The 26,618-nt window shown below is 37.6% G+C and overlaps 3 protein-coding genes across 3 annotated transcripts; all 3 read left to right on the top strand.

The window, feature by feature from the left end:
- Nucleotides 1-2,300: 2,300 nt before the first annotated feature.
- On the top strand, nucleotides 2,301-5,522 carry LOC148719052 (uncharacterized). Its single transcript, XM_088740851.1, has one exon. The coding sequence runs from the start codon at nucleotides 2,420-2,422 to the stop codon at nucleotides 4,079-4,081; it is 1,662 nt and encodes a 553-aa protein (XP_088596977.1). The 5' UTR covers nucleotides 2,301-2,419; the 3' UTR covers nucleotides 4,082-5,522.
- A 9,269-nt stretch (nucleotides 5,523-14,791) lies between these two features.
- On the top strand, nucleotides 14,792-17,975 carry LOC111331473 (uncharacterized). Its single transcript, XM_022936595.2, has one exon. The coding sequence runs from the start codon at nucleotides 14,856-14,858 to the stop codon at nucleotides 16,494-16,496; it is 1,641 nt and encodes a 546-aa protein (XP_022792330.2). The 5' UTR covers nucleotides 14,792-14,855; the 3' UTR covers nucleotides 16,497-17,975.
- A 4,154-nt stretch (nucleotides 17,976-22,129) lies between these two features.
- On the top strand, nucleotides 22,130-25,545 carry LOC111331495 (uncharacterized). The gene has a single exon (XM_088740901.1). It carries the CDS (start codon nucleotides 22,130-22,132, stop codon nucleotides 23,789-23,791), a length of 1,662 nt encoding a protein of 553 aa, XP_088597027.1. The 3' UTR covers nucleotides 23,792-25,545.
- The last annotated feature ends 1,073 nt before the right edge of the window (nucleotides 25,546-26,618 follow it).

Genomic DNA, 26,618 nt, shown 5'->3' on the forward strand with positions numbered 1-26,618 from the left:
TTCCAGACCCATTCTACCCCACTTGATCAAAAAGATTGTGTGTTCAGAAACTCAAACTCACGCTACCCAGTAAACATGTTACCTTTCAGTAATTAAATGACCGTATAAACAGAATTTTTTATCTTGTTCCCTGAAACAGAAATTTTTTGAAGAGGAATATAAAGGTCACAAGAATAATGGGAACCCGACGTAAGAGCAGCTTTAAAGAAGGAGAGATTGCCGGAACATAGCAATACCTCTCCTGTCACTGACGCGCTCAAACAGGTAAGAAATCGAAAGAAACGAGGTCAAAAGTCAAGTAGCAGCAATGATAGCGTGGAATAACTTGAGGAAATGGAGACGTTTTACATGAGAAAAAGGGCCAATCTTGAATACAGAGAAAGCGTGACAGATGTAAAATCACACTCAAATATATCAGGACAATATTCAAGAAGCTCATTACTGTGATCATGAAGATAACAATACAAACAGGTCTTTAAATAGAGAAGAGAGAAGAATTCATATCGACGGACCTAATGTCGCGGTTAAACACATGATAAAGGTAAGAGAGAATATGGAGAGAATAGCAGAGGTTCTATTCCTCACAACACACAACAGGATGAGGAAGACAAACGAGACACACATAGTTCTCGAAGAAGTGGAAGTGATAGCTACACTTCCGGCGGTAAAAGAAAGCGGAAGTCGCGTTATCGTCATGATCGTCACCGGCATCATCATCATTAGCATCATAGTGAAAGGGATGATTCTTCATTGGAAAGTAAGGCTAATATACTCTGACGTCTTATAGGGACTAATTTTATGATGCTTCCACAAGCCAATCATGGATGCATTCTCCTCGAAGTTTTGAGGAAGCAGAAGGAAGGAGGAACTACAACGATTCCTCTTACGAATGTTTGGTTTTATTTTTCTCATGCGTCACTCTTTTATTCAAACGCCTTCATACTTTCCGTGGCCCTGTCTGTAGGGTGTTCTCCGAATAAATCTTCAGCTAGTAATCTGGGATTAACACGGATCGAGAAATTGTTCAATTTTAATTAAACCAATGACAATTGTCTTTAGCATAATAAAAAAGCGAAACAGAGGCTTCGGGTGAAAAACAAGGTTAAACTCAGGGACAATAGAATGACGCCACAATCGCATAGCCCCCGCATCCTTTACGCAATAGTGTGCTAAATTGTTTAATCATGAATTATTTTTGACTCAATCATTCTCCACAGGCAACCTTTGAGGTTTTATCTTTCCTGCTAATGATCCCGAAGGAATTTTTATAGCCCTCAAACATAGATTGTAAATAAATTGCTAAGAGGTATCCTACTTGTAGAAAGGAAGGCCATAATGCATTCAGTTTACTGAAGATATGAAGGGAACACATTTATGTTTGACAATTCCGGCACAGAGTTATCATTGACGTGTATTCATTACAAGGGTCAACCGTCTTCTCTTGTCTGACGTCACTAATGTATTTGTCACGAGGTGAATCTGTACGTATATAGACTGTTTCCTATTTATGTTCTGTTGGAAAGCAGTGGCATGGATGGCGTCATCTGTCATAACTTTTTGCTTCTTTGTTATATAAAACAAATAGATTCCATGTTTCCGTGCGTCTGTTCAGAAATAGATCACGAAAGACTTCAAAATACGGTAAAAATATCAGTGACACACTCAGCTGCCCCTCATGTGCCACTTTTTTGTTCTTAACCACTTTCAGTTTCACGTGATTAGTGTTCCATTACTGAACAGACTCATGGCGGAAGTGTTATTTTGGTCGTTCTTACCATATTTTAACGTCATCTGTGTAAAATCAATAAAGAAATGCGCGTCAACATGGAAATATTTGTTAAACAGCTGCTGAAGATACGATTATCAGTATCAGTAAAAAGTATAACACAATATATTTCAAATGGCGACGACTACAACTGTTTGAGAAAAAATGCATTTTGCTCTTCATTCTGTGTACTTTGACTCAGAACGTAGCCGGTCTAAAGAGTGTTTCATGCTTGGTGAAATCAAGATATTGAGTTTTCAGTCTCTCAATCCTGTGGTTCCGAGTGTACTTGAAGTTTAACGCCCCTGTAACGCGCTTTATTCACTTTTCGTTTCATTTCCTGGTGTACTACGCTATAAAAGTAAATTGAGAAATTAAAACAACTCACATGTCAAAATTATCAAAGGGAACTATTGACCACATATTGTTTACAGTTTTTAAACCGACCTACGTTCTCGTTTCCTTCCGAACTCTGTACGACTAGTGAACAGTGAATAGTGCTCTGTTTTTTTGTGAGGCACTGATATAAAAAAAAAAAAAGCATGTGATTGAGTTGTTATTTCAAAGAGGAAGTCGGTCAACTCAGTTTACGTATTCTACTCACATCCTATTTCTGCCAATACTGTAGCTTCGTTTCAAAACAGTGTTAAAGTGATGTCTTCGATTGCAGTAGCTGTCTTTAAATCCACTATCGGCTTGCTTATAAATAAAGGCAGAAATAAAGCAGCGGAGAAACTTAAAGATGGCGATGTGACACATCAAAAATTTCGTGCTCTTATCGTGCGTGAAATCGACGATGTCAAGTCAAAGTTGGATGGTTTATCAAGGAAAGATTTGCTGGCAAGTATCAGCTTCTTCAAAGAAGGAATCGAGTTGTTGTATGAAGTGTTTGACAAGCCAAGGTCCCAAAGCGGGTTTAACGCAGTAACAGGACAAGCAGCACGGGCTGAAAGCGTTTGTCTCGCTGAAGAAATTAAAAACTTGGAGTTTAACGACCTAGATGAATCAGAAACGAGAAAGCTTTCTAGTGCAAAGGAATCTTTCAAAGATGCTCGAAGAAAAGCAACAGAAGCCTTCAACAACGAAGCTCTAGAATCGTCTGACCGTATTCTGGCCATGCAGTACCGAGTTATGGCGACAATACTGGAAACAGTGGACAATCCTGTGGACACATTGGCACGATGCAGAGTGTGCATTGACGAACTACACTCCATGACAGCTGTGAAAAACAGTTTTGATGTTCAGCTTAAAACAGGAATCCAGGCAGTTAGGGGTTTGTTCAGTAAAGAGGAAAGGAGGGAAATCATCTGTAATGTCTGTCATGTGAATCGTGTCATCCACGACATCACGGTAGCGGTTACTCAGGGTTTGTCTCTTGCGATCTATCCTGCTCATATTGTTGACACCGGAAAAGAGAACCTTCAAATATTGTCGGACGAAAGAGTAAGCAAAGTTCTGCGCAAGCATGGAATGGAACACTTTTGTGTAACACCATGGTCATTCGGTCAGGAGGGCGAAGAAGAACAACATCTAAGGTGGCCGACAGGTATCGCTACAAACTCTAGCGGAGAATTCGTTGTCGGGGAATTTGAAGATTGTCATGCAAAGGTGTTTGACAGAAACGGCACATTTGTGAAACAAATCAGTCTCCCTAACGAGGACGCAAATACAAAGTTATGTATTTGTGATGTTGCCACAGACATGAACGATAACATCTTTGTGCTGACCATCCTGGAGAAGCCTGGGACTGAGATATCTTTTTGGGTTTACAAACTTACTAAAGCCGCTGATCTGGTTCACAAGTTTCGTTTGAGGGGAGAGGGCTTGTACAGAGGACTGTCGGTCAGTGATACAGGAAAAGTAGTGACACTGAGGGGCAGGACATTGGAGGAATATGACACTGATGGAAAGTTTGTTCGAAATTTCGGAAAAGGCATATTGAAGGAACCGAGGCATTCCATTGTTTGTAATGATGGCCGTGTTATAGTGGTGGAAAGATTTGATTCGTGTGTTCACATATTCAGTGAACGCCGCGGCGACCATCTCAAAAGTTTTGAACTGCAAAGCTCAACTGGCTTTGGTTCAGTTAGGCTCACATTTCACCGAGCAGGTGAACATGTCGTCGTCGCTGGTGTTGAAGAAAAGAAAGACCTGCATGTAGAAATCTACACCAAAAATGGTGAATTTGTACGCAGCGTACAAACCCAACAGGAAGGTAACTATTCGGTCGAGGGTATTACAGTGACTACTGATGGACGCATCGCTGTTGTTTTGAGTTTTTGGCCAACCAAAGGAAGTAAAGTACTTGTTCTGTGAACGCCTAGTGTTGCCATTTTCGCTCGTTATTGACGCAACACCCCCCTCCTAGTGACCCCTGTAATAGTAAGCTGTGATGTTTTGGAAAGCTTTACGAGGAACTGTAAGTTTTTCCAAAATAGTAGTTTTTTTTTAAGTCGAACCCTGTCTTATACTAATTTCCTGTGTTATAAATTTATCAAATGAAAACACTCACTTCAGAACCGAATTACATTTGATTGATATGAGAGGGGAGGTTACTATGAAACCATAAACAAATTGAATTTCCCTATTTAGATAGGCATATTCATATTCAGTATTGAGATTTTTTTCTGTGTTTCTTCTTTCTCTTTTCCCTTTTTTTTTCTTGTTTTGTACGTAGTCGCTTTCAAAACTGTAGAGAAGTGTATATACATGTTTTTGGTGGGTTTCTCTTTTTTATGAATGACTCCACTTTCAGAGTTAACCGCAATAATGCATTTCATTTCACATTTTTTGCCTGACCAAGACTGGTAAAAATGCTTTCAAAATTTTCTTACGTTACATTTTTCTGTTATTCTATGCGATTATATGGTTTTGATGCCACTAGTTCCAGAATGATTGTACATTATATTGGAAGTTTCTATTTACCCATAGGTACATCTGTTTTTGTTTTCAGTTATCAAACATTTTAGAACTTACTTAATTAAGTATAACACTGAAGTTCTGTAGAAAGGTCATTTTACAAATTGGCTGTATTCTTAAGTTCAGAAATGATATAAAGTTCTGCTACAAATCATTTCTGCTGTCCAAGCTGTAGAATTTCAATTTTTGCTCCCTCTCTGTGTATTTAGATTTTAAGGAGAATTGATATAATGATAATTGATAAATTTAAAGGATTGTGCTTAGACATTGATGATCAAGAAATGTGTAAATAAGTTACATTTTTTATCATATACAATGAATATATGAAGTTCATATATTTTGAACTGCGGTATTAGATACGTATGATGAACGATCCTCGCAGTAGAGAGCGCTATTTATGCAATAGCGAAAATCAGACCTGAAAAAAAAATCAGGCCTGTACGGGATTCGAACCACTGACCTGACAATGAATATATGAGCTTCATGTATTCATTGTATCTGATTTATCATCACGGGTCCATTACGAATCAACTTAACGGCCTGCACCCAGTTGGCTTGTTAGCTCAATTGGTAGAGCGCTATACTAGTATCGCAGAGGTTAGTGGTTCGAATCCCGTACAGGCCTGATTTTTTCAGGTCTGATTTTCGCTATCGCATAAATAGCGCTCTCTACTGCGAGGATCGTGCATCATACATATATGTTATCATATTGACCCAAACAAATTAACTTTGAGGGTGTGTACTCATTATAAACCAGTGTGTTGAATATTACCTCTATTATAGTTTCAGTAATAAACTTGTCTGTGGTTGAATGCCATGGTTTCTATTATAGTTTAAACTAGATTTCTTATTTGCTCTTTCATTACACATATATCAGTAAAAAGTCAAAACAAAGAAAATATGATTCATTGCACTACAAATATAGTTGGCTTTCTTTCTCAGCTGAGAATTAAACAAGTAATTCTTGATTCTAAAGCGAAATTTTTTTACTGCATAATAAACGGCCTTTTAGTGTCCAAGCCTGTTCGGTCAAGATGACTAGATTGTTGCCTCTTCCTATTTTTTTTTTGCGCTTTTACGGACCAAAGAATTCGGCCAATATCCAGCCATCTTGATCCCATGCTTGATCTATATCACATGTTTTAAAGAAAATATAAACTAGGTTGCTGGGTCGATCTTAACGCATCACATCACTGATCATGCTCCCACCTAAAAGAAACCCAATTTTTAAGACCTTTCCTTAAATTAAATGGAGGTCTTTGTTTTATATATTGATCTAGGATGGAGGAGCTTGGGAGATGAACTAGTTACAAGTGATTGTAACTCCTTCATCTAACCGCCTCCCGGTTAGCTCAATTGGTTAAGCGCCGGACTGTTATGCGGGAGGTCGAGGGTTCGAGCCCCGGCCGGACCAACACTCAGGGTCTTAAAATAATCGAGAGGAATGTGCTACCTTTCTATAACATCAATCAAGAAATGGTTAGATATTCTAGTCTTCTCGGATAGGGACGAATAAATGGAGGTCCTGTCTCCTGCAACTATTAATTAGTTAATTTGGTTAGGCAGGGGACGTTAAAGAACCCACTTCACGAGATTACTGTGATGTGGTCTGGCCTGGTTACTGGGAATAGTGGGGAGGGGGCATCTGTTATATTCGCTTTCATTTGATTGTAAACTGCTTAACAGTCTGGTAAAGTCCCCCGTACAGTGTTGTAAAGCGCCATGAGTTTAAGATATGAGCGCTATATAAATACAAGTTATTATTATTATTATTTTTTTTTTTCCTCATTAGTTGTCTTTACAGTGAGCTGATCGGATGCGCTTTATGAAGGGTCGCTGAATTCATTTTCTCCATTAAGCCTTCTATATCTGTTTTGTCAATAGACTGTTATGCTCTGAATGCACGTTCTATGAAACTGAATATTCAATGCTAAAAACTAAAACAGGTCAGTGTTTTTGTTTAGCCACGGACACATAGTCTCCTTCGCAGTTGTTCTCTGGGGAATCGTCTACCACTCTCCCGGCACTCCTATTGGGATTTTTAATCATTGGGCGAAAGGTTCCTTTACTTGGTATTTTACTGTTGCCAAAATAATCATTAAAAAAGGCAGAGGAAATAGAAAACCCGATTAGTCCCCTATCGAGATGTTGCAATAGTTAATCTGAAACAATTTCCTTTTAAGGACAAAAAGTCTCATAGTGAGTTCAGTTATCCAGGATCTATAGCCAAAGCAAACAGTATTTACGCCTCGATCTTATGGCGCCAATGTTGCACGTTCTTGCTAATTTTCTTAATAACTAGTTGCACTTTTGTCAGTAACTCCATTTTGACTCATGCACGGTGCTGACCAGTCAACTGCTCTGCTTTGTGATTACTATTCGTGAAGGAACGGATATAATGCTGTGAAGTCAATCCACATAGTTGACCTCCAGACGCCTGCCTTTAGATCTATTTACTCTAAAAGCTTTTTAACTCGTAACGGTGGCCAATTTGCAATTTCAAATTAGTTGATATAACCAATTACCTTGTTACCCCTACCGACGCAGCACCAGTTTCTTTAGAAACTTTCACCCTTTATTATTTACTCTAAAGCTTGATTATTTTTTTTCTTCCGCGAAGACCAACAATTTCAGTCCCGTTAATAAAGCTACGGCTAATACAGCAGATCTTGATGATCAAGAATCTGTTATCTGGCCAATAATAACTGACCGAGATAAATGCGAGAGAAAGTCAGGTATTTACGGAGCAAACGTGGTCTGACGAAATAAGGATTGTACTTTGTCCTGCCTGTCAGTTATCTCTGCAAAACACAGATCAGCAATGTCAACATACATCATTTTCGGAGTAAATGTAGACTGGACTGAACTCAGTGTCCTTGCAAAACGGACTTAGTGCTATCAGTCTTTAATTTCTCGTTATATCACTTACGGGATTATCTGTCTGGGGTTAGACCTACAAGTGTTACCTAAATAAAATCTAGATATTACAAAAACGCGTATTACGTTTCATGTTCTTCGCAAAGAAAAATAAACATACTATTCCACTATTTATTAACGTTAAGATTTTGCCTCTAAACTTCTTGTACTATAAACCTTTATCTTAGTTGATGCACGATGTTAGCACTGCTTCTAGATCTGCCCCAATTAACTTATGTAATTTATTTATAAAAATGTCCAGTGTCCATTCTTGCAACACACGTTTTTCTACTTTAGATATTTTTACATAAAAGCCTCAAGACTTAAAATCCTAAAAAATGCCTTTTCAAGAATTGGTGCTTAACTATGGAATGAGATAGCAAGCTCTCTCAGAGAGCTACCAAAGAAATCATTCAAACGCAAAATTAAAAACAAACTACTAAGTGCTCTCGAAGACGAAGATTCCTTCAATGAGGTTCACAAGATCATTTCTAAATTAAAATGTCAGTAGAAGTAGCACCAAAATATCATCTATTTAAATCTAATTACCCCTTAGTTCCAACCTCGTTCCCAGGGCTTTTCCCTTTCTGAATTTTCCCGCCCGCCAAAATTCAAAAAGGGAAAAGCCCTGGGAACGAGGTTGCCCTAGTTCTTTTCTCATTCTTTTCCTACTTTTTCCTTTATAACAGTAATAATAATAGTTATATAGTCGGTAATAATATAATAAAAACATTCGTAACTATTGATAGACTGGCCTGCCTAGACTAGCATAGCTATCCGCGGGCCAGCCCAACTGTAAAATTTACATTTTGATAGAATAAATTCCTGTTGTTGTCTTTGTAGTAGGGTGGGGAGAAAGTCACGCACCGAGATGTTGTAATAATTATGCAAACTGCCTTCAACAATTTCGTCTTTCGAAAATATGGTCAATTATCTCAAAGTCCATTCTCTAGGATTCATAATTCTTAGTAAGGAGGACTAGACCATGATCTTTTCTAACCAATGTAGTTTGTTTTCGCTAATTTTACTTCATAACTGTAGCTAGATGACTTTTTTAGCAAGTCCATTTAGACCGTGCAGTGCTCACCTGTACACTGATTTGTTTTGAGATTATTTTTCATTTATCATATAAGGGGCAAAATTACTGAATTGTGATTGGTCAAGACAGAGGGCTTTTTTTCTTAATTTTTGTAATTGCCCCGGGCAAACTTACTTGAGAATGATTGGCTGAAAATCGCTTAGCAACGGCTGCCAAGGTAAAGAAATTTCTGTTTGTTTTGTAACAATGGCGTCCCATTTTGCGCGAGATCAGTAAGAAAACATTTTGCCCCTTATATTATAAACAAGTAATCACATGGTTCCTCGTAAAATTAAGGATGAATATCACTTGTGTTTTCGGAAGTCGCAGAAATTGCCCTCGTCGCTGCGCGACTTGGACAATTTCAGCAACTTCCGAAAACACGCGTGATATTCATCCTTAATTTTACTCGGCCCCATGTGATTACCTATACTTATTCGTGAAAGAACTCGAAGAATGCTATGAAATCAATCCATGTAGTTGACCACCAGATTTAGCTTATTGTCTTCTTCAGAGACCAACTATTTCAATCCCTTCATTAAAGCTATGGTTGATACAGTCACCGGGGCCTAAGCTCTCCCATAGGGGAGCGTTTAGGCTCCGCTCTGTAACTCTGTAAATAACACAGCAAATAAAGTCTAACCTCCAAATAGTTTGCTTGTGTTATTTTTGTTCTCTGGTAGCGATTTCAGACCATTTCGTCGAGATTTAGCTGAGCCCTCATCCCACTTCTTGTTTATAGCATACAGCATGAAAAGGAAATTTACGGAAAGCTAAAGTTGCATAAATCTGCGTAAAGTTCGTTAAGTAGCTTTACGCAGTTTTATAATGGGCGTAAAGACCTGTAAAGGTAGATTTAAGTAATCGGACGTAAAAAAATCTGAAGAGCCAGATTTACGTTCAATGTAAAGTCTGCGTTAAGTTGAACTTTATTAGACGGGCAAAATTGGAGTTGTTGTGAAGCTAGCAAAAATGTGTCTAGACACATTAATGCTGGTTTAAATTTTACCTAAAGGTTGTGGTAAGCCATACATTTCGCAAAACACGTAAAGCTTTCGTTAAGGTGGCTGAACACAGTTTTTGCACGCGCTTTTGCTGATGCAATTCAGCGCGCGCACAGGGATTGCAAAAAACCAAACATGCCGTAAATAGAGCGGTCTTTTTATTACTCAACACGTACCCGCACTATCTGTGCTATATATTTTTTTGTAGTTGGCACAGTGTATTGAAGGCTTTAATCTTTTATTACAAAGATATGTTAGAAAAGTTAAAGGTGCAAAGAACCCAACAATTCTCAGCTTTTTCGTCGTCACCGAAAGAACCCAGTTAAATGCAGCGTATGCCTAGTAAGTAAAGCAATTGCGATTGAATGGAGAATTGCTTTCTCGGAAATATGCCTATTTCTTGAGAACCACTCGTTAGAATTTCACGAAATTTGGCACGAAAATACTTTAGGAAATAAGTAACTGGAGTATTGAAAAAAAAATTGATTTTAAACAAAGGAAATTCTAGAAAATCGAGTGAACCTTCAACAAGGTATAATTAAAGATCTCTCTGTTAGATTGTTAGAAAAATGGTGTTAACTTGTGAGTATCGTTACAACCTCGTTAATGATGAAGCTGCTGGTAAGATTATAACTGAATTTGCTAAAGAGCAAAATGTATTCGATTTCAAAAGAGACCTGAGCGAAAACAAGACTGCTAAAGGAGCAAAGAAGAATGTCATTAAAAATGAGATAAAACATAGAGATTATTTAGAATGCCTCAGAAATAATCAGCGTAGGCCGTATAAGATGAGAACAGTTAGGAGTGACCATCATATATTAAACAGTCAAGAGATAAATAAGATATCAGTTAGTCCTTTTGATGATAAGAGATATATCTTAGATGATGGCATTACTAGTTATGCATATGGGCACAAAAATATCTCAGAAAAGTTCACATAGATCATGTAGATGTCTAAAATATTTTACTAGAATCATATCTCAAATAAACTATCAATAGAAGAAATATCTGAACTAAAAGCTTATTATTACGCTTATCATCGAAAATTTTGGGCTAATAAAGAAGCTTTTAAAAAATTTAAACGAAAAAAATACATTGGTAATTCGGCGGCTTTGATATTTGCATCTGGAGGTTTTGCTGCAGCTGTTGTTTCGGGCGGTATTGGGCTTGTAGCAATTAGCACCATCTCATTATTGATAAAAGGATACATGGAACATAAAGACTTTGATCTAAAGATTCAAAATTGTCAATATGCATATCAGAGGTATCAGCACTTGTTGAATGAAATTAAAGAAGCAATGAGATTAGGCACGTTTGACAGTGTGCACCTTATAAATACAATGAATAATATTGATAACTTTGTGATTGATAATAGTCCAATTGTAGAAAAATATTTACAAAAGCATAGCAAAAAATTTTGTATTAAAACTACAATTTCGCATTAAGTGTGTATGGATAATGAACAGATAGTCAATGAGATAGCCGATATATTGATAAGGAGAGCAGATAATCTCAATAGTGGAATACAGAATCCTTATCTTATTTTATACTTACTTGGTAAATTATTTGAATTTTTGTCCTGGGTAGATGGATAGGACATTGCCATCATATGAAAAAAATTTGATTCTTATCTCTAAAACAAATGAATTGTATCAGAGACAAGATAGACAGACTCACAAAGGATATAAGTGACTTATCATTACAAGAAAACTCTTTAAGATTAAATACAGAACATCTTGAGACTGTAGAAAGGCTATCCTTGGGTTTCACCCACGTGACCTTAGCAACGGTTACTATCCGCCATGTTAGTGTCCCTCAAGCGTAAACAAACCGTATCTAACGAAGAGTTCATGTGAGAAAGAAGGGATGGTTTTATGCATTATTGTTGGCTGTTCGAGCAAAAGTGGAAAGCATAAAGACTAAGGATTTTTTCGTATAATAATTTAATAATTTTATTATTTCTATAGCGCAAAATTCATTATATTTATGATCTAATGCGCTATGCCTAAGATCATCACAAATCAAGGGGAAGAACAGGAGGAACTAGAAGTTGTTGTATTGTTCGAGGCTTGCGGCTGTTGTAGATCCTCGATTTTTTGGTAGAGCTTTTCTTTGAGCTTCTTAGCCGATGAGAAATCGATGTCTTTAGCCCTTGCATACTGCACTTCATTGACCTATGTCGGCAAAATCCATGAGCATTTTACCTGAGTGCAAGTAAGCTTGGGGTGTCACGAAAACTCACACCCCGAGTGTCGGATTTGTTGCATTATTCCACCGGTTATATTATAAAAAAATTGGTTCATGCTTTATGCTATGCACTATGGAATTATGGAGCACTTCGGAAGCTTGGAGAACACTTCGAGGGCCCTGAGTTTTCGGTGTCTGAGTTTTCGTGACACCCAGCGACCTTGCCATGAATTCTAGTAGTTGCCTCTAACATAAATAAAACACTCGCGATATGTGAACATGACTCAGCCAGTCCAGCTTTGCATCCCAAGCAATAGACTGACAAAATAGTCCCATCGTTTTCGGAAATGACCCAAATGTTCACTAAAGGATCATTCATATGCTGTGAATGCCAAACTCGTGCTCTCACGGCATACTTGCCGGCGATTACTTTGCCTACAACTGAGGTTACAAATCCCGACACCATTTGATTAAACGCCTCTAGACTCTTGAACGCCTTGAACTGCTTCTTGGTGTAGAAGCTAATCTCAAGAACGAGGTAACTCAGCAAGTCCGACGCTTCCACTGGAGGCAAGCATTTTGGACTGAACTTCTCGGCTGGTATGCTTGCAGGGTCAACCCCAATGACCGAGATCTTTTGCAAACATCTTTCCTTCCAACTCTCTAAGCTTTCGGCATACTCAGAGAGCACTGGGATACCTTAAGATGAATGCCAGATACTTTTATCGCTTTTTTCTCCCTGGATATTTATGTAGTTGGCGAAATAATACGGCGATAAGAGAGAGGGCTTCACTATAGAAATCGACTAATTATTCATAAATTTGACACCCGAGGGACACCAACATGGCGGACACTAACTTCAGCAAAGCTTGTGACGTCACCTGAAACCCAACCATTGAACGATAGAGAATCGATGCTGGAATTCCACTTATTAGAAAGAGGTGTAAAACCATATACCATTAGAAAGAAATCAATCGGTGGTCCGACATATAACATGATAAACAGATTCAAAGGTTACGAAAGTTACTTAAGAGTTGCTTCTTCTCCTCTTGTAAAAGAAGTTTTGGAAGAGTACAATAAGCGAAGGAAGATAAAACTAAAAGAGATAGAAGAAAAGAAGAAAGAATTGACATATCTTCAATTGTTAGCTGATGAGATTATAAAATATGATAAATATTTGGACGAAAAAATGAAACATATCTTTTTATCCTGACAAAAATAGATAGCATTAAATTCAATGAATTAAAAACCAGATAAAATTTTTGTCCTAGCAAAATCGATAGCATTGAAAATCAATAAATCATGAAAAATAGAGACAAATTTTTGTCCTGGATACCTCCATTTTTATACTACTGTATGGAAATACGTGGATGATACCACGCTCGCCGAGGTGGTTCCAAGAGGTGGTCAAAGTGGAATGCAGGTCTCTGTCAACGCTGTTGAGCAGTGGTCTGCAATCAACAAGCTCCAGCTGAACGCGGATAAATGCAAGGAACTCGTTGTTGACTTTAAGAAGGTTAAACATCATTTTGACGCAGTTACTATGAACTCTTAAGAACTTGAACCCGTAGATAGTATAAAATTGCCAGGAGTTACCATAACCAACACGCTTCAATGGAATTGTCACGTCTTGGATGTAATTCAAAAGGCCAACAAAAGAATATACTTTCTTACATTACTTAAGCGTGCAAATGTTCCAGCACACGACATCATTTGTTTCTATCTTTCTTGAATAAGGCCAGCTCTAGAATATTGTGCCCCACTGTACCATTACGCACTGCCTGACTACTCAAGTAAGGATATTGAACGCATTCAAAAACGTGCACTATCAATTATTTCGCCAGGCCTTTCTTACGATGACAGTCTGTCAATATACAACATGGCATCTTTAGAGGACAGACGCATACTGACATCAATACGAAAAATTGTTTGATTCTACTGTATCTAATCCAGATCATAAGTTGCACCATCTTCTCCCTCCCAAGAACTATTGTCATTATAACTTTAGAAGACAACGCCTCTTTGCCAATCCTGTCATGCGTACCAAGCGTTTTTCTAGCACATTTCTGCCATCTATGTGCAGGTATTAGCAGTTTTCGTAGTATGAATTTTTACGAATTTTTATAAATTAGTATTCTAAGCTTAACTTTGTAGGTTTTAGTACTTTTTTACATTATAAGCCTTGTATTAATGGAATTTGTAAATTCATGCAATTCAGCCTTAGATGGCTGCCATATGTATTCAATTAAAGCTCTACTTACTTACATTACTCACATGCATGGGAGGATGTTTTTATGACAAACACGCAAGATTGTGAACACAGCAGATTAATTGATTAATTGATTGACTCTTCCTATTCCGTACAAACAATTTTTAAATCTAGCTTTAAAAGTGAGCAACTGGTTGATCGGCCTTGCTTTTATGTTCCCTTAAATTATGTAAAATAAAGCTAATTTTCTCAATCTGAGCAGTCGATACTGCTGCTTCACACAAGAATAAAGTTGACTTTACGTCAAGCGTAAATTTGGTATAAAGACGCTTATACTCCATATTTACGCGTATACGTAAAGCTGGTGTAAATCTCTACTTAACACCAACTTAACGCTCTGCTTAAAGGCCTCCTAAAGAACTCTCATTACTCTAGCTTCAAGACAGAGCGTAATGGCTGCGTAAAGCGTGCCTATAAGAAATGTAAAGTTGTCGTAAAGCTGTGTAAAGCAGAACTGTATGGCAGCTTTACGCTAACATTAAGCCAACTTAAATTTGTCTTTTCATGCTGTTACAACTGACGAATAAGGAATTTTGTTCTGCCCTACTTGTCAATGATCCTGTCAAAATTGATCACCACAATCAACAGACATCACTGTCCTAAGTAAATGTTGACTGGACTGAACTCATCTCAGTTGCGCCAGAGATCACAAATAGAACAAAAACAGTGATTTTATTTCGATACGAAACAGTGTTGGCATCTTCTGCAACACCATCCATGTCTTCGATTGTAACATTGGTATTCAAATCCACTATCGGCTTAATTGTGAATAAGGGCAGAGATAAAGCGGCAAAGCAACTTAAAGATGGCGATGTAATAGACCAAAAGTTTCGTTCTCTCATCGTGCGTGAAATCGACGATGTCAAGTCAAGGTTGGATGGATTATCAAGGAAAGATTTGTTGACAAGTATCAGCTTCTTCAAAGAAGGAATCGAGTTGTTGTATGAAGTGTTTGACAAGGTAAGGTCCCAAAGCGGTTTTGGTGCGGTAACAGCACGAGCGGCTTGTGCTGAAACAGTTTGTGTCGCTCAAGAAATGAAAAATTTGGAGCTTAGTGACCTTGATGAGTCCGAAACGAGAAAGCTCGGTCAAGCAAAGGAAGCTTTCAAAGATGCTCGTCAAAAAGCAACAGAAGCCTTCAACAACGAAGCACTAGAAACATCCGACCGTATTCTAGCCATGCAATACCGAGTTATGGCGACAATACTGGAAGCAGTGGACAATCCCGCGGATGCATTAGCACGATGCAGGGTGTGTATTGACGATTTACACTCCATGGCAGCTGTAAAGAAAAGTTTCGATGTTCAGCCTAAAAAAGGACTCCAGGCAGTCAGGGGTTTGGTCGGTAAAGAGGAAAGGAGGGAAATCATCTGCAATGTCTATCACGTGAATCGTGTCATCTATGACGTCACGATAGCGATTGGTCAAGATTTGTCTTTTGCAATCTATCCCTCTCATGTTGTTGATACCGGAAAAGAAGACGTTGAATTATTGTCGGACGAAAGAGTAATCAAAATTCTGCGCAAGCAAGGCATAGAGCACTGTTGTGTAACACCTTGGTCATTTGGTGCGGCGGGTGAAGAGGAGCAGCAGCTGAAGGAGCCGTGGGGTATCGCTACAAACTCCAACGGAGAATTCATCGTTGGGGAATATGACAATGGTTGTGTGAAGGTGTTTGACAGGGGCGGCAAGTTTGTGAAACATTTTAGTCTCCCTACTGATGAAGTAGATTCAAAGTTATTTATCTATGATGTAGCCACAGACATCAACGACAACATCTTCGTGCTGACCGAACTGCAGAAGCCTAGGACTAAGAGATCTTGGTGGGTTTATAAACTTACCAAAACCGCTGACCTGCATCACACGTTTCGTCTGAGAAAAGAGGACTGGTCCAGGGGATTGTCAGTCAGTGACGCTGGAAAAATACTGACATTGAGGAACACGAGAGCAGTGGAGGAATATAACACTAATGGAGAGTTTGTTCGCAACTTTGGAGAAGGAATATTGCATAACGCGTCGGATATCACTATCGCTAACGATGGCCATATTATGGTGGGGAACTTTGATGGTGTTCACATATTCAGTGAACACGGCGACCACCTTAACTATTTTCAGCTGCAAAATCCACATCTCAATTCTGTAGTTAGGCTTACTTATCTCCGAGCAGGTAAACATGTCGTTGTCGCTTCTTCGATGAAACAACTCCTGCATGTAGAAACATACACCAATGATGGTAAGTTTGAGCGCAGGGCTCAAATTCGACGAGAGCGTTCCTACTGGCTTAAAGGCATTGCACTGACTACTGATGGACGCATTGCTGTTACTTCATCTTTCTCAACTGAGGTGCTCATTGTGTGAAAACCTTACATTTCCTTTTTCACAGTGTTGTTTTGGAAAGCTTTACGAGGAACTGATAACTGTAAGCTTTTCCAAAACAGGAGTTTTATGAGTTGAATCATGTCATAGTTATTTCCTGATTTATTATATTAACTTTGAAATCCCTAGTAATCCTGGCAACCTCATTGGTGCAATTTATTCACAATTGATTCAATTTGTATTATTAAAATTCTATTTTTAAAGAAAGAGAAACTTGACACAAATAACTTAACTGGATTTCCGTCATGTAGGGTGGCAACTTTTATTTCTGATGTAAGCAATATCCACTGAAAGAAAAAAAGAGAAAAGAATAGTTCCTTTATTGGATATTTGAAGCGCCGGAAAAGATGGACTCAATACATTTAATAATACACATGAAAGCATGATAGTTGTCACGATATTGGTTATATATTACATGTACAAGTCTGTCTACTGGCTCAGATCATTGTAAGTTGACGTCATGGTTTCTTTTACTAAAGAGAAATCTTGATTTTAGACACATGAAAGAGTAAATGTCAAATGATTTTGATTGAGTACAAATTATGAAAAGAAAAGCTAGACACTTGTTTGTTTCAGTTATTATTCTTAAGCCCTGCAGTTAAGTAACCCTAAACTCTAAAGAGGCAAATATTAATTCTCCTAGATAATTTATTGGCTTGTCCAGAGAATTAAATATTATGTACAATCCAGATATTCTGATGAACAATGACGATTTCTTGGTACCTCTCTGTGTATTGAGATTTCCAGGAGGATTGATGTCAGGATATTTTATAGATTTAAAAGTGTTGTGCTTAGATGTTGATGATAAGAAGTGTGCAAAGTTATGTTTTTGATCATAGTGACCTAAATTAATTAAGTTTTTAAGAGTTTGCTTATCATTAACTGGTGTGGTTGAACCTTACTTTAACATATTTTCCAGTAGTTCTTTAAATGTAAGTGGTCACATGCTAAATGATCTTCTTTTGAAGTAATGCTCTGATACCATGGCTGCATTTTTTAGCACTTTGGGTGACAAACATTTGACAGGTTCATAGAAATTTGCAATGAGATTACCTTTAAGTTTTTCTAATAACAAAGATATGAAAAAGTTACTAGTTAATCATTTTTCTTTTTTAATAACTAGCTTTTGTTATTTGATTGAGAGTACAGCATTTTCATCTTAACTTTATAGATTGATTGTATTTGTTGTAATTTTTGAATATCCTGTTAAGATTTTTATTTCCAGTAGGTTCATTCTGAAAACTGACTTTTGAGTGACTGGAACCCTTGTCACGAAATATTTGCTCCTACATATCATTATATGTTTGCCATGATATCCAGGAAAAAAGTTTGAAATTGAGTGTAATTGCAATGTATAACATGATTTACCAGTAATTGCTTTTGTCTTATATTTTGTGGTTTAGTTGCGTTTAATTTTTAAAAGGTGCCTTTACCAAAAAAATAAATGTTGTTTTAGTGTGATTTTGTTGCTGTTGTTTTATCCTGAGAAATAGAACATGTCTGAAGTTATCAACTGAAGGAGAAGAGTTGGCCCAGTGGTTCATGTGCTGGTATTTACAGTTATGGGTATCAGTATAGCCCTCCCCTCAGTTGAGCCACCTTTCAGAAACAGCACCCTCCTTATCCTACTCTATCAAGCCTTTCTCTCTAGTACACCCTTTGTGTTCTGGTCAGTCCACTGTTTTAATTATTATATTAGTGGGCTTAGTACCATTGCAGTCTAAAACATGATATTTTGTTTTATGAACAACAGTTTTCATCTTAACACCCTAGAAAGGAAGAACAACCCAAGGTGAAATTTACCATTTTACTTTAAAATGATAATACCTTATGCAAATTTGTGCTATTCCAGATGATTTTTTATTAACGTTCCAGTTCTTTACGTTGGGATACATTTTTATCAGAAAGTCACTTTTTGCACAATTTTAAATGAGAAAAACCACTTTTCTGTAATTATGTGAAGGAATTTCAAAAACAATTAGAAATGAGATTCTGTCATTTTACAATTTTCTAATCGAATTCCTTCAAGTCAAAGTGAAGTTTACAAGAAACTCAGGCATAAATCAATATTTATTTTCTGTTTTCAAATTTAACAGACGTTTTGAAAAATATCAACATCAAGGTCAGCCATACATGTAATATGAAGTGACACATATTCCACAAACACTCATAAATAAAGATGACGGTGTCTTGTGAACATTCTACTCAGTGAAAAGGATTCCATGTCTGGTACTGAACTTCAACTGTTTCTTCAGTGTTTATTTGTTTGCGTGCTGTTTGATCGGGTCTCAGCTGTAAAACTAACAAATTTACATCTTATTCCCGCTTCAAACGGAGATATTCACCTGCCTGGCCTTGGAACCGATTATTTTCTAAGAATGGTGTGGATGTTTGCTAATAAAGCTCTCACGCGTGTTATTGTTAAACCGGAGTCATCAAAGGAAAGTTGAGGGAATCCCCGACTCATGCGAAGCGTGACGCTAGAATAGTCGGAACAGTCACGGTTGTTATCTTGGGCGGCAAAGTATATAACGCCAACAAAGAGTAAGATAATACAAGATTTCCCCTAAAATTAAAGCAGTCACGGACGTCAGTCAGTTCATCATGACAGATCATCAGTCGAATTACAAGGAGATTTCAATTCGCGATGATACTTGAGTGTGATTTAATACTCATGAGAAATTTGACAAAACGAATTATTTTGGGTGATTACTCCCATTAGTGACTCAGTAAGACATAATTTCTCCCTCAATTTTTAACATTATATCAAGCATGGAATACATGAAACCCTCAAGTAGGGGGTTATTTTGATCCAACGGCAAATACTCAGATCTAGAACTGTGAGGAATGTGTGACAGACAATAATGAGAATTGCTTGGGATTAAAAGAATTGAATAACTTTTACAATTGTTGACCCTCTCTATACACACATCGTACCTAGCGAGACCGTCTCCCGTCGGCAGAAAACTTTCCCTTCTCATTCCCCTTTGCCTGTCAGTCTACCAACCTCCCTTTTCGATAAAAACAAAGTTTCAATTGGTTGTATACTAAGTCGAAAGTTCCGGACCCATTCTACCCCTCTTGATCAAAAAGATTGTGCGCTCAGAAACTGAAACTTACCCAGTAAACATGTTACCTTTCAGTAATTAAATGACCGTATAAACATAATTTTTTATCTTGTTTTACATGTTCCCTGAAACAGAAATTTTTTGAAGAGGAATATAAAGGTCACAAGAATAATGGGAACCCGACGTAAGAGCAGCTTTAAAGAAGGAGAGATTGGCGGAACATAGCAATACCTCTCCTGTCACTGAAGCGCTCAAACAAGTAAGAAATCGAAAGAAACGAGGTCAAAAGTCAGGCAGCAGCAATGATAGCGTGGAATAACAAGGAAATGGAAACGTTTTACATGAGAAAAAGGGCCAATCTTGAATACAGAGAAAGCGTGACAGATGTAAAATCACACTCAAATATATCAGGACAATATTCAAGAAGCTCATTATCGTGATCATGAAGATAACAATACAAAGAGGTCTTTAAATAGAGAAGAGAGAAGAATTCATATCGACGGACCTAATGTCACGGTTAAACACATGATAAAGGTAAGAGAGAATATGGAGAGAATAGCAGAGATTCTATTCCTCACAACACACAACAGGATGAGGAAGACAAACAAGACACACAGTGATAGTTCACGAAGAAGTGAAAGTAATAGCTACACTTCCGGCGGTAAAAGAAAGCGGAAGTCGCGTCATCGTCATGATCGTCACCGGCATCATCATCATCGTCGTGAAAGGGATGATTCTTCATTGGAAAGTAAGGCTAATATACTCTGACGTCTTATAGGGACTAATTTTATGATGCTTCCACAAGCCAATCATAGATGCATTCTCCTCGAAGTTTTGAGGAAGCAGAAGGAAGGAGGAACTACAACGATTCCTCCGTACGAATGTTTGGTTTTATTTCTCTCATGCGTCACTCTTTTATTCAAACGCCTTCATACTTTCCGTGGCCCTGTCTGTAGGGTGTTCTCCGAATAAATCTTTGGCTAATAATCTGGGATTAACACGGGAAGAGAAATTGTTCAATTTTAATTAAACCAATGACAATAGTATTTAGCATAATAAAAAAGCGAAACAGAAGCTTCGGGTGAAAAACAAGGTTAAACTCAGGGACAATAGAATGACGCCACAATCGCATAGCCCCCGCATCCTTTACGCAATAGTGTGCTAAACTGTTTAATCATGAATTGACTCAATCATATTCCCCACAGGCAAACTTTAAGGTTTTATATTTCCTGCTAATGATCCCGAAGGAATCTTTGTAGCCCTCAAACACAGATTGTAAATAAATCGCTAAGAGGTATCCTACTTGTAGAAAGGAAGGCCATACATAATGCATTCATATAATTTGGATATATCAACAAAGTTGAAATGGTAAATAGGCCACCGTAGCGTTTTCAAAAGCTGACGTTTCGAGCGTAAGCGTTAGCGTCGGAGCCCTTCTTCATTCGCTCCGACGAAGGGCTAAAGCTCGAAACGTCAGCTTTTGTAATCGTTACGGTGGCCAATTCACCGTTTCAACTTTGTTGATATATCCAGCAGCAGCCCCAAACAGTTTCTTTTGAAACTATCAGCCTTTATTCATAATGCATTCAGTTTACTGAAGATATGAAGGGAACACATTTATGTTTGACAATTCCGGCACAGAGTTATCATTGACGTGTATTCATTACAAGGGTCAACCGTCTTCTCTTGTCTGAGCTCAGTAATGGATTTGTCACGAGGTGAATCTGTACGTATATAGACTGTTTCCTATTTATGTTCTGTTGGAAGGCGGTGGCATGGATGGCGTCATCTGTCATAACTTTTTGCTTTTTTGTTATATAAAACAAATAGATTCCATGTTTCCGTACGTCTGTTCAGAAATAGATCACGAAAGACTTTAAGTGTTATTTTGGTCATTCTTACCATATTTTAACGTCATCTGTATAAAATCAATAAAGAAATGTACGTCAACATGGAAATATTTGTTAGACAGCTGCTGAAGACACAATTATCAGTATTAGTAAAAAGTATATCACAATATATTTCAAATGGCGACGACTACCACTGTTTGAGAAAAAATGCATTTTGCTCTTCGTTCTGTGTACTTTGACTCAGAACGTAGCCGGTCTAAAGAGTGTTTCATGCTCGGTGAAATCAAGATATTGAGTTTTCATTCTCTCAAATCCCATGATTCCGAGTGTACTTGAAGTTTAACGCCCCCGTAACGCGCTTTGTTCACTTTTCGTTTCATTTCCTGGTGTACTACGCTATAAAAGTAAAAAGGAGAAATTAAAACAACTCACATGTCAAGGTTATCAAAGGGAACTCTTGACCACATATTGTTTACAGTTTTTAAACCGACTTATGTTTTGTTTCCTTCAGAACTCTGTACGATTGCAACTGGTGAACAGTGAATAGTGCTCTGTTCTTTTGTGAGGTAGTGATAAAAAAAAAGCAGTTGATCGAGTTGTTATTTCAAAGAGGAAGTCGGTCAACTCAAGTTACGTATTCTACTCACATCCTGTTTCTGCCAGTACTGTAGCTTCGTTTTAAAACAGTGTTAAAGTGATGTCTTCGATTGCAGTAGCTGTCTTTAAATCCACTATCGGCTTGCTTGTAAATAAAGGCAGAAATAAAGCAGCGGAGAAACTTAAAGATGGCGATGTGACACATCAAAAATTTCGTGCTCTTATCGTGCGTGAAATCGACGATGTCAAGTCAAAGTTGGATGGATTATCAAGGAAAGATTTGCTGGCAAGTATCAGCTTCTTCAAAGAAGGAATCGAGTTGTTGTATGAAGTGTTTGACAAGCCAAGGTCCGAAAGCGGGTTTAACGCAGTAACAGGACAAGCAGGACGGGCTGAAACCGTTTGTCTCGCTGAAGAAATTAAAAACTTGGAGTTTAACGACCTAGATGAATCAGAAACGAGAAAGCTTTTTAGTGCAAAGGAATCTTTCAAAGATGCTCGACGAAAAGCAACAGAAGCCTTCAACAACGAAGCTCTAGAATCGTCTGACCGTATTCTGGCCATGCAGTACCGAGTTATGGCGACAATACTGGAAACAGTGGACAATCCTGTGGACGCATTGGCACGATGCAGAGTGTGCATTGATGAACTACACTCCATGGCAGCTGTGAAAAACAGTTTTGATGTTCAGCTTAAAAAAGGAATCCGGGCAGTCAGGGGTTTGTTCAGTAAAGAGGAAAGGAGGGAAATCATCTGCAATGTCTATCATGTGAATCGTGTCATCTACGACGTCACGGTAGCGGTTACTCAAGGTTTGTCTCTTGCGATCTATCCTGCTCATATTGTTGACACCGGAAAAGAAAACCTTCAAATATTGTCGGACGAACGAGTAAGCAAAGTTCTGCGCAAGAATGGAATGGAACACTTTTGTGTAACACCATGGTCATTCGGTCAGGAGGGCGAAGAAGAACAACAACTAAGGTGGCCGACAGGTATCGCTACAAACTCCAGCGGAGAATTCGTTGTCGGTGAATTTGAAGATTGTCATGTAAAGGTGTTTGACAGAAACGGCACCTTTGTGGAACAAATCAGTCTCCCTAACGAGGACGCAAATACAAAGTTATGTATTTGTGATGTTGCCACAGACATGAACGATAACATACTTGTGCTGACCATCCTGGAGAAGCCTGGGACTGAGATATCTTTTTGGGTTTACAAACTTACTAAAGCCTCTGATCTGGTTCACAAGTTTCGTCTGAGAGGAAAGGACTGGTACAGAGGACTGTCGGTCAGTGATACAGGAAAAGTAGTGACACTGAGGGGCAGGACATTGGAGGAATATGACACTGATGGAAAGTTTGTTCGAAATTTCGGAAAAGGCATATTGAAGGAACCGAGGCATTCCATTGTTTCCAATGATGGCCGTGTTATGGTAGTGGAAAGATTTGAATCCTGTGTTCACATATTTAGTGAACGCCGCGGCGACCATCTCAACAGTTTTGAACTGCAAAGCTCAACTGGCTTTGGTTCAGTTAGGCTCGCATTTCACCGAGCAGGTGAACATGTCATCGTCGCTGGTGCTGAAGAAAAGAAAGACCTGCATGTAGAAATCTACACCAAAAATGGTGGATTTGTGCGCAGCGTACAAATCCAACAGGAAGGTAACTATTCGGTCGAGGGGATTACAGTGACTACTGATGGACGCATTGCTGTTGTTTTGAGTTTTTGGCCAACCAAAGGAAGTAAAGTACTTGTTCTGTGAACGCCTGGTATTGCCGTTTTCACTCGTTATTGACGTTCCTCCTTCCCACCCTACCCCCGTAAGAATAAGCCGTGATGTTTTGGAAAGCTTTTACGAGGAACTGTAAGTTTTTCCAAAACAGTATTTTTTTTTTTGGTCGAACCCTGTTATATAGTAATTTCCTGAGTTATAAAGTTATCAAATGGAAACACACACTTCAGAACCGATATTACATATTACATTTGATTGATGTGAGAAGGGAGGTAACTTGGAAACCATAAACAAGTTGAATTTCCTTATTTAGATAGGCCAGAGTTAATAGAGGGAACTCTGGATAGGCATATTCTGGAAAGTTTTCTTTTTTCTGTGTAATGGATTGTTTTGTACGTGGCCTTATTTTATGAATGACTCCAATTTCAGAGTTAACAGCAATGATGCATTACATTTCACATTATAAGCCTGACCGAGACTAATGAAAATGTTTCCAAACTTTTCTTATGTTACATTTTTCTGTTTTTCTATATGATTATGTAGTTTTCATGCCGCAAGTTCCAGAATGATTGTACATTATATTAAAAGTTTCTATTACCCATAAGTATATTTGCTTTTGTTTTCAGTAGTCAAACCTCTCAGAACTTACTAATTAAATAACAAGAAAATTCTGCAGAAATGTCATTTTACAAATTGGTAGTTTCCTAATTCAGAAGTGATATAAAGTTCTGCCGCAAACGTATTTTTGCTGTCCAAGCTGTAGAATTTCAATGTTTCCAATATATTTAATAGTTAACATGAAAACATGTCAGTATTCCAACTATTGTATGAAAAGTAGAAGAAGAAGTTCTGGTTAACTGGTTCAGAACATTTTAAGCTAATTGCATTGTTTCTGTTAGTAGAAATCTTGATCTCAGATACACTCTGTTCATGAAAGAGAAAATGTTTAATGAAATGATTTTGACAGTGATTATAACGAAAGTAGAGACATTTTTTTTACCCTTTTCTTTCCTTGAAATGTGAAGTGAAAAGTAATTCTTCTCAAGATGTAAATGAATTCTCTCAAATGATTCGTTGGCTTGTCTTGAGAAAAAAGAATTATGTACAATCTAGATGTTCTGATAAAAAATTATTAATCTTTGCTCCCTCTCTGAGTTTTAAGATTTCAAAGTGAATAGATATGGTGATAGTTCATAAATTAAAAGGGTTTTGCTTAGACATTGATGATCAAGAGGTGTGTAAATAAGTTATATTTTTGATCATATTGTCCCAAATGAAATAATTTTAAGGGTGTTTGCTCATTATAAACCAATGTGTTGAATGTTACCTCTTTCTAGTTTCAGTAGTTAACATGTCAGTGATCAAATGCCAAAGTTTCTATTATAGTTTAAATTAGATTTTTACTTGCTGTTTCATTAAATATATATCGCTAAAAAAGTTTCTTGTTAATCAATTTTGTGTAACCTAATTGACTGTAAAGCTTTTGCACTTTTTTTGGATTATTAGTTTTTATTGTCATTTTTAAATCTCCTTTCGAGATTTTCTATATTTCAAGGAGGATCCTTTCGAAAATAAATTTTGAGGGGTGACTGGAAGTCTTCTCAGGAAACATTTGCTTCTATATATTGTTAAATGTTTGTTTTGGCATACAAGAGAAAAGTCTGAAATTGAGTATTCCAAATGTATAACATGATTTACATACTATCGTGAAGTATTTTGTGGTTTAGTAGCTTTGATTTTGAAAAGGTGCAAATAAGAAATAAACAAATGTCGTTTAAGTGTGATTGTGTTGTTGTTGTTGTTGTTTTGTAATTGCTTTTAAACTGAAAAATCTCTTTCCAATGAAAACATTTTAATTCTTGTTACTATGCTCAACTTTTATTCAGCCTCGAAGTAGACAAATAATCACGTGTTTCCCGAATTCCTCGACATAATGATGATCCGTCAAGATGACTTCGAGAAAAACGATTGCGAGGATTTTGTTTGTTTGCATGTTGTTTAATCTGGTCTCAAATAATCTGGTCAAAAATAAAACCAAATTTTAAACACAATAAATTTACATCTTTCCGTTTCATACGAAAACATGCACTAACCTGGTCCTGCAGTCGAGATTTTCGTTAGGATGGTGTAAATGTTTCCTAGGAAAGCTCTCAAGAGTGTTAGTGTTAAACGTCATCTGAGGGAAGTCGGGGAATCCCCGACTCGTGTGAAGCGTGACACCTGAATTAGCCAGCAGAGCAAACGTAATTTTTGCGAGCAAGTGCTTGGCATTTTCATAGCGAAAATTATGGCCGTCATCTTTGATTTTAATAGAAGCGAAAGGCTGGGGAGAGAAAATTTTGTACCAAGAAGTTAAGCGACAGCGAAAAAGTAAGGAGTTGATGAGGATGGGGGAGTGAATATTTTCGCCCTTCGCCCCTTCCTGTACCGTCGAGTTTACTCCAAATTCAAAATGGCTGGTTGAATAAATCGCGATCGTGCGCTTCCTAACGTTAACTTGCCATGATAAGAGGCTTGTACTACAGGCTACACTCGATAAGTCGCGTTTACTTTCTTAAGCGATAAAAAAGTAAGATAGAACTAGATTTTCCTTTAGAACCAAAGCAACTAAACTTTACTGTCGTTATTTCATTACGATACATCATTAGTCCAATGGAAGTCTTTGTTTAAAAGTTTGATCCTCGACGGAAGAGCTAAACAGAAAAAGTAGTGACAGATGACTCATCAGTGAGTCTTTATCACGGTGAGCTGATCGGAAACTTTTTGTCTCATGCGTGCAGAAATATTTGAATAACATGAATTGAAATTCATTACGTGACTAAACAACAGAAAAAAAAAACAACAAACAAAAACATAA

The sequence above is a fragment of the Stylophora pistillata genome, chromosome 12 (genome assembly GCF_964205215.1).
Source record: "Stylophora pistillata chromosome 12, jaStyPist1.2, whole genome shotgun sequence".
NCBI classification, from domain to species: Eukaryota; Metazoa; Cnidaria; class Anthozoa; order Scleractinia; family Pocilloporidae; genus Stylophora; species Stylophora pistillata.

Bases quoted from the DNA above. Each gene is read 5' to 3' on its own strand.
- LOC148719052 (XM_088740851.1), top strand. From the start codon at position 2,420: ATGTCTTCGATTGCAGTAGCTGTCTTTAAATCCACTATCGGCTTGCTT.
- LOC111331473 (XM_022936595.2), top strand. From the start codon at position 14,856: ATGTCTTCGATTGTAACATTGGTATTCAAATCCACTATCGGCTTAATT.
- LOC111331495 (XM_088740901.1), top strand. From the start codon at position 22,130: ATGTCTTCGATTGCAGTAGCTGTCTTTAAATCCACTATCGGCTTGCTT.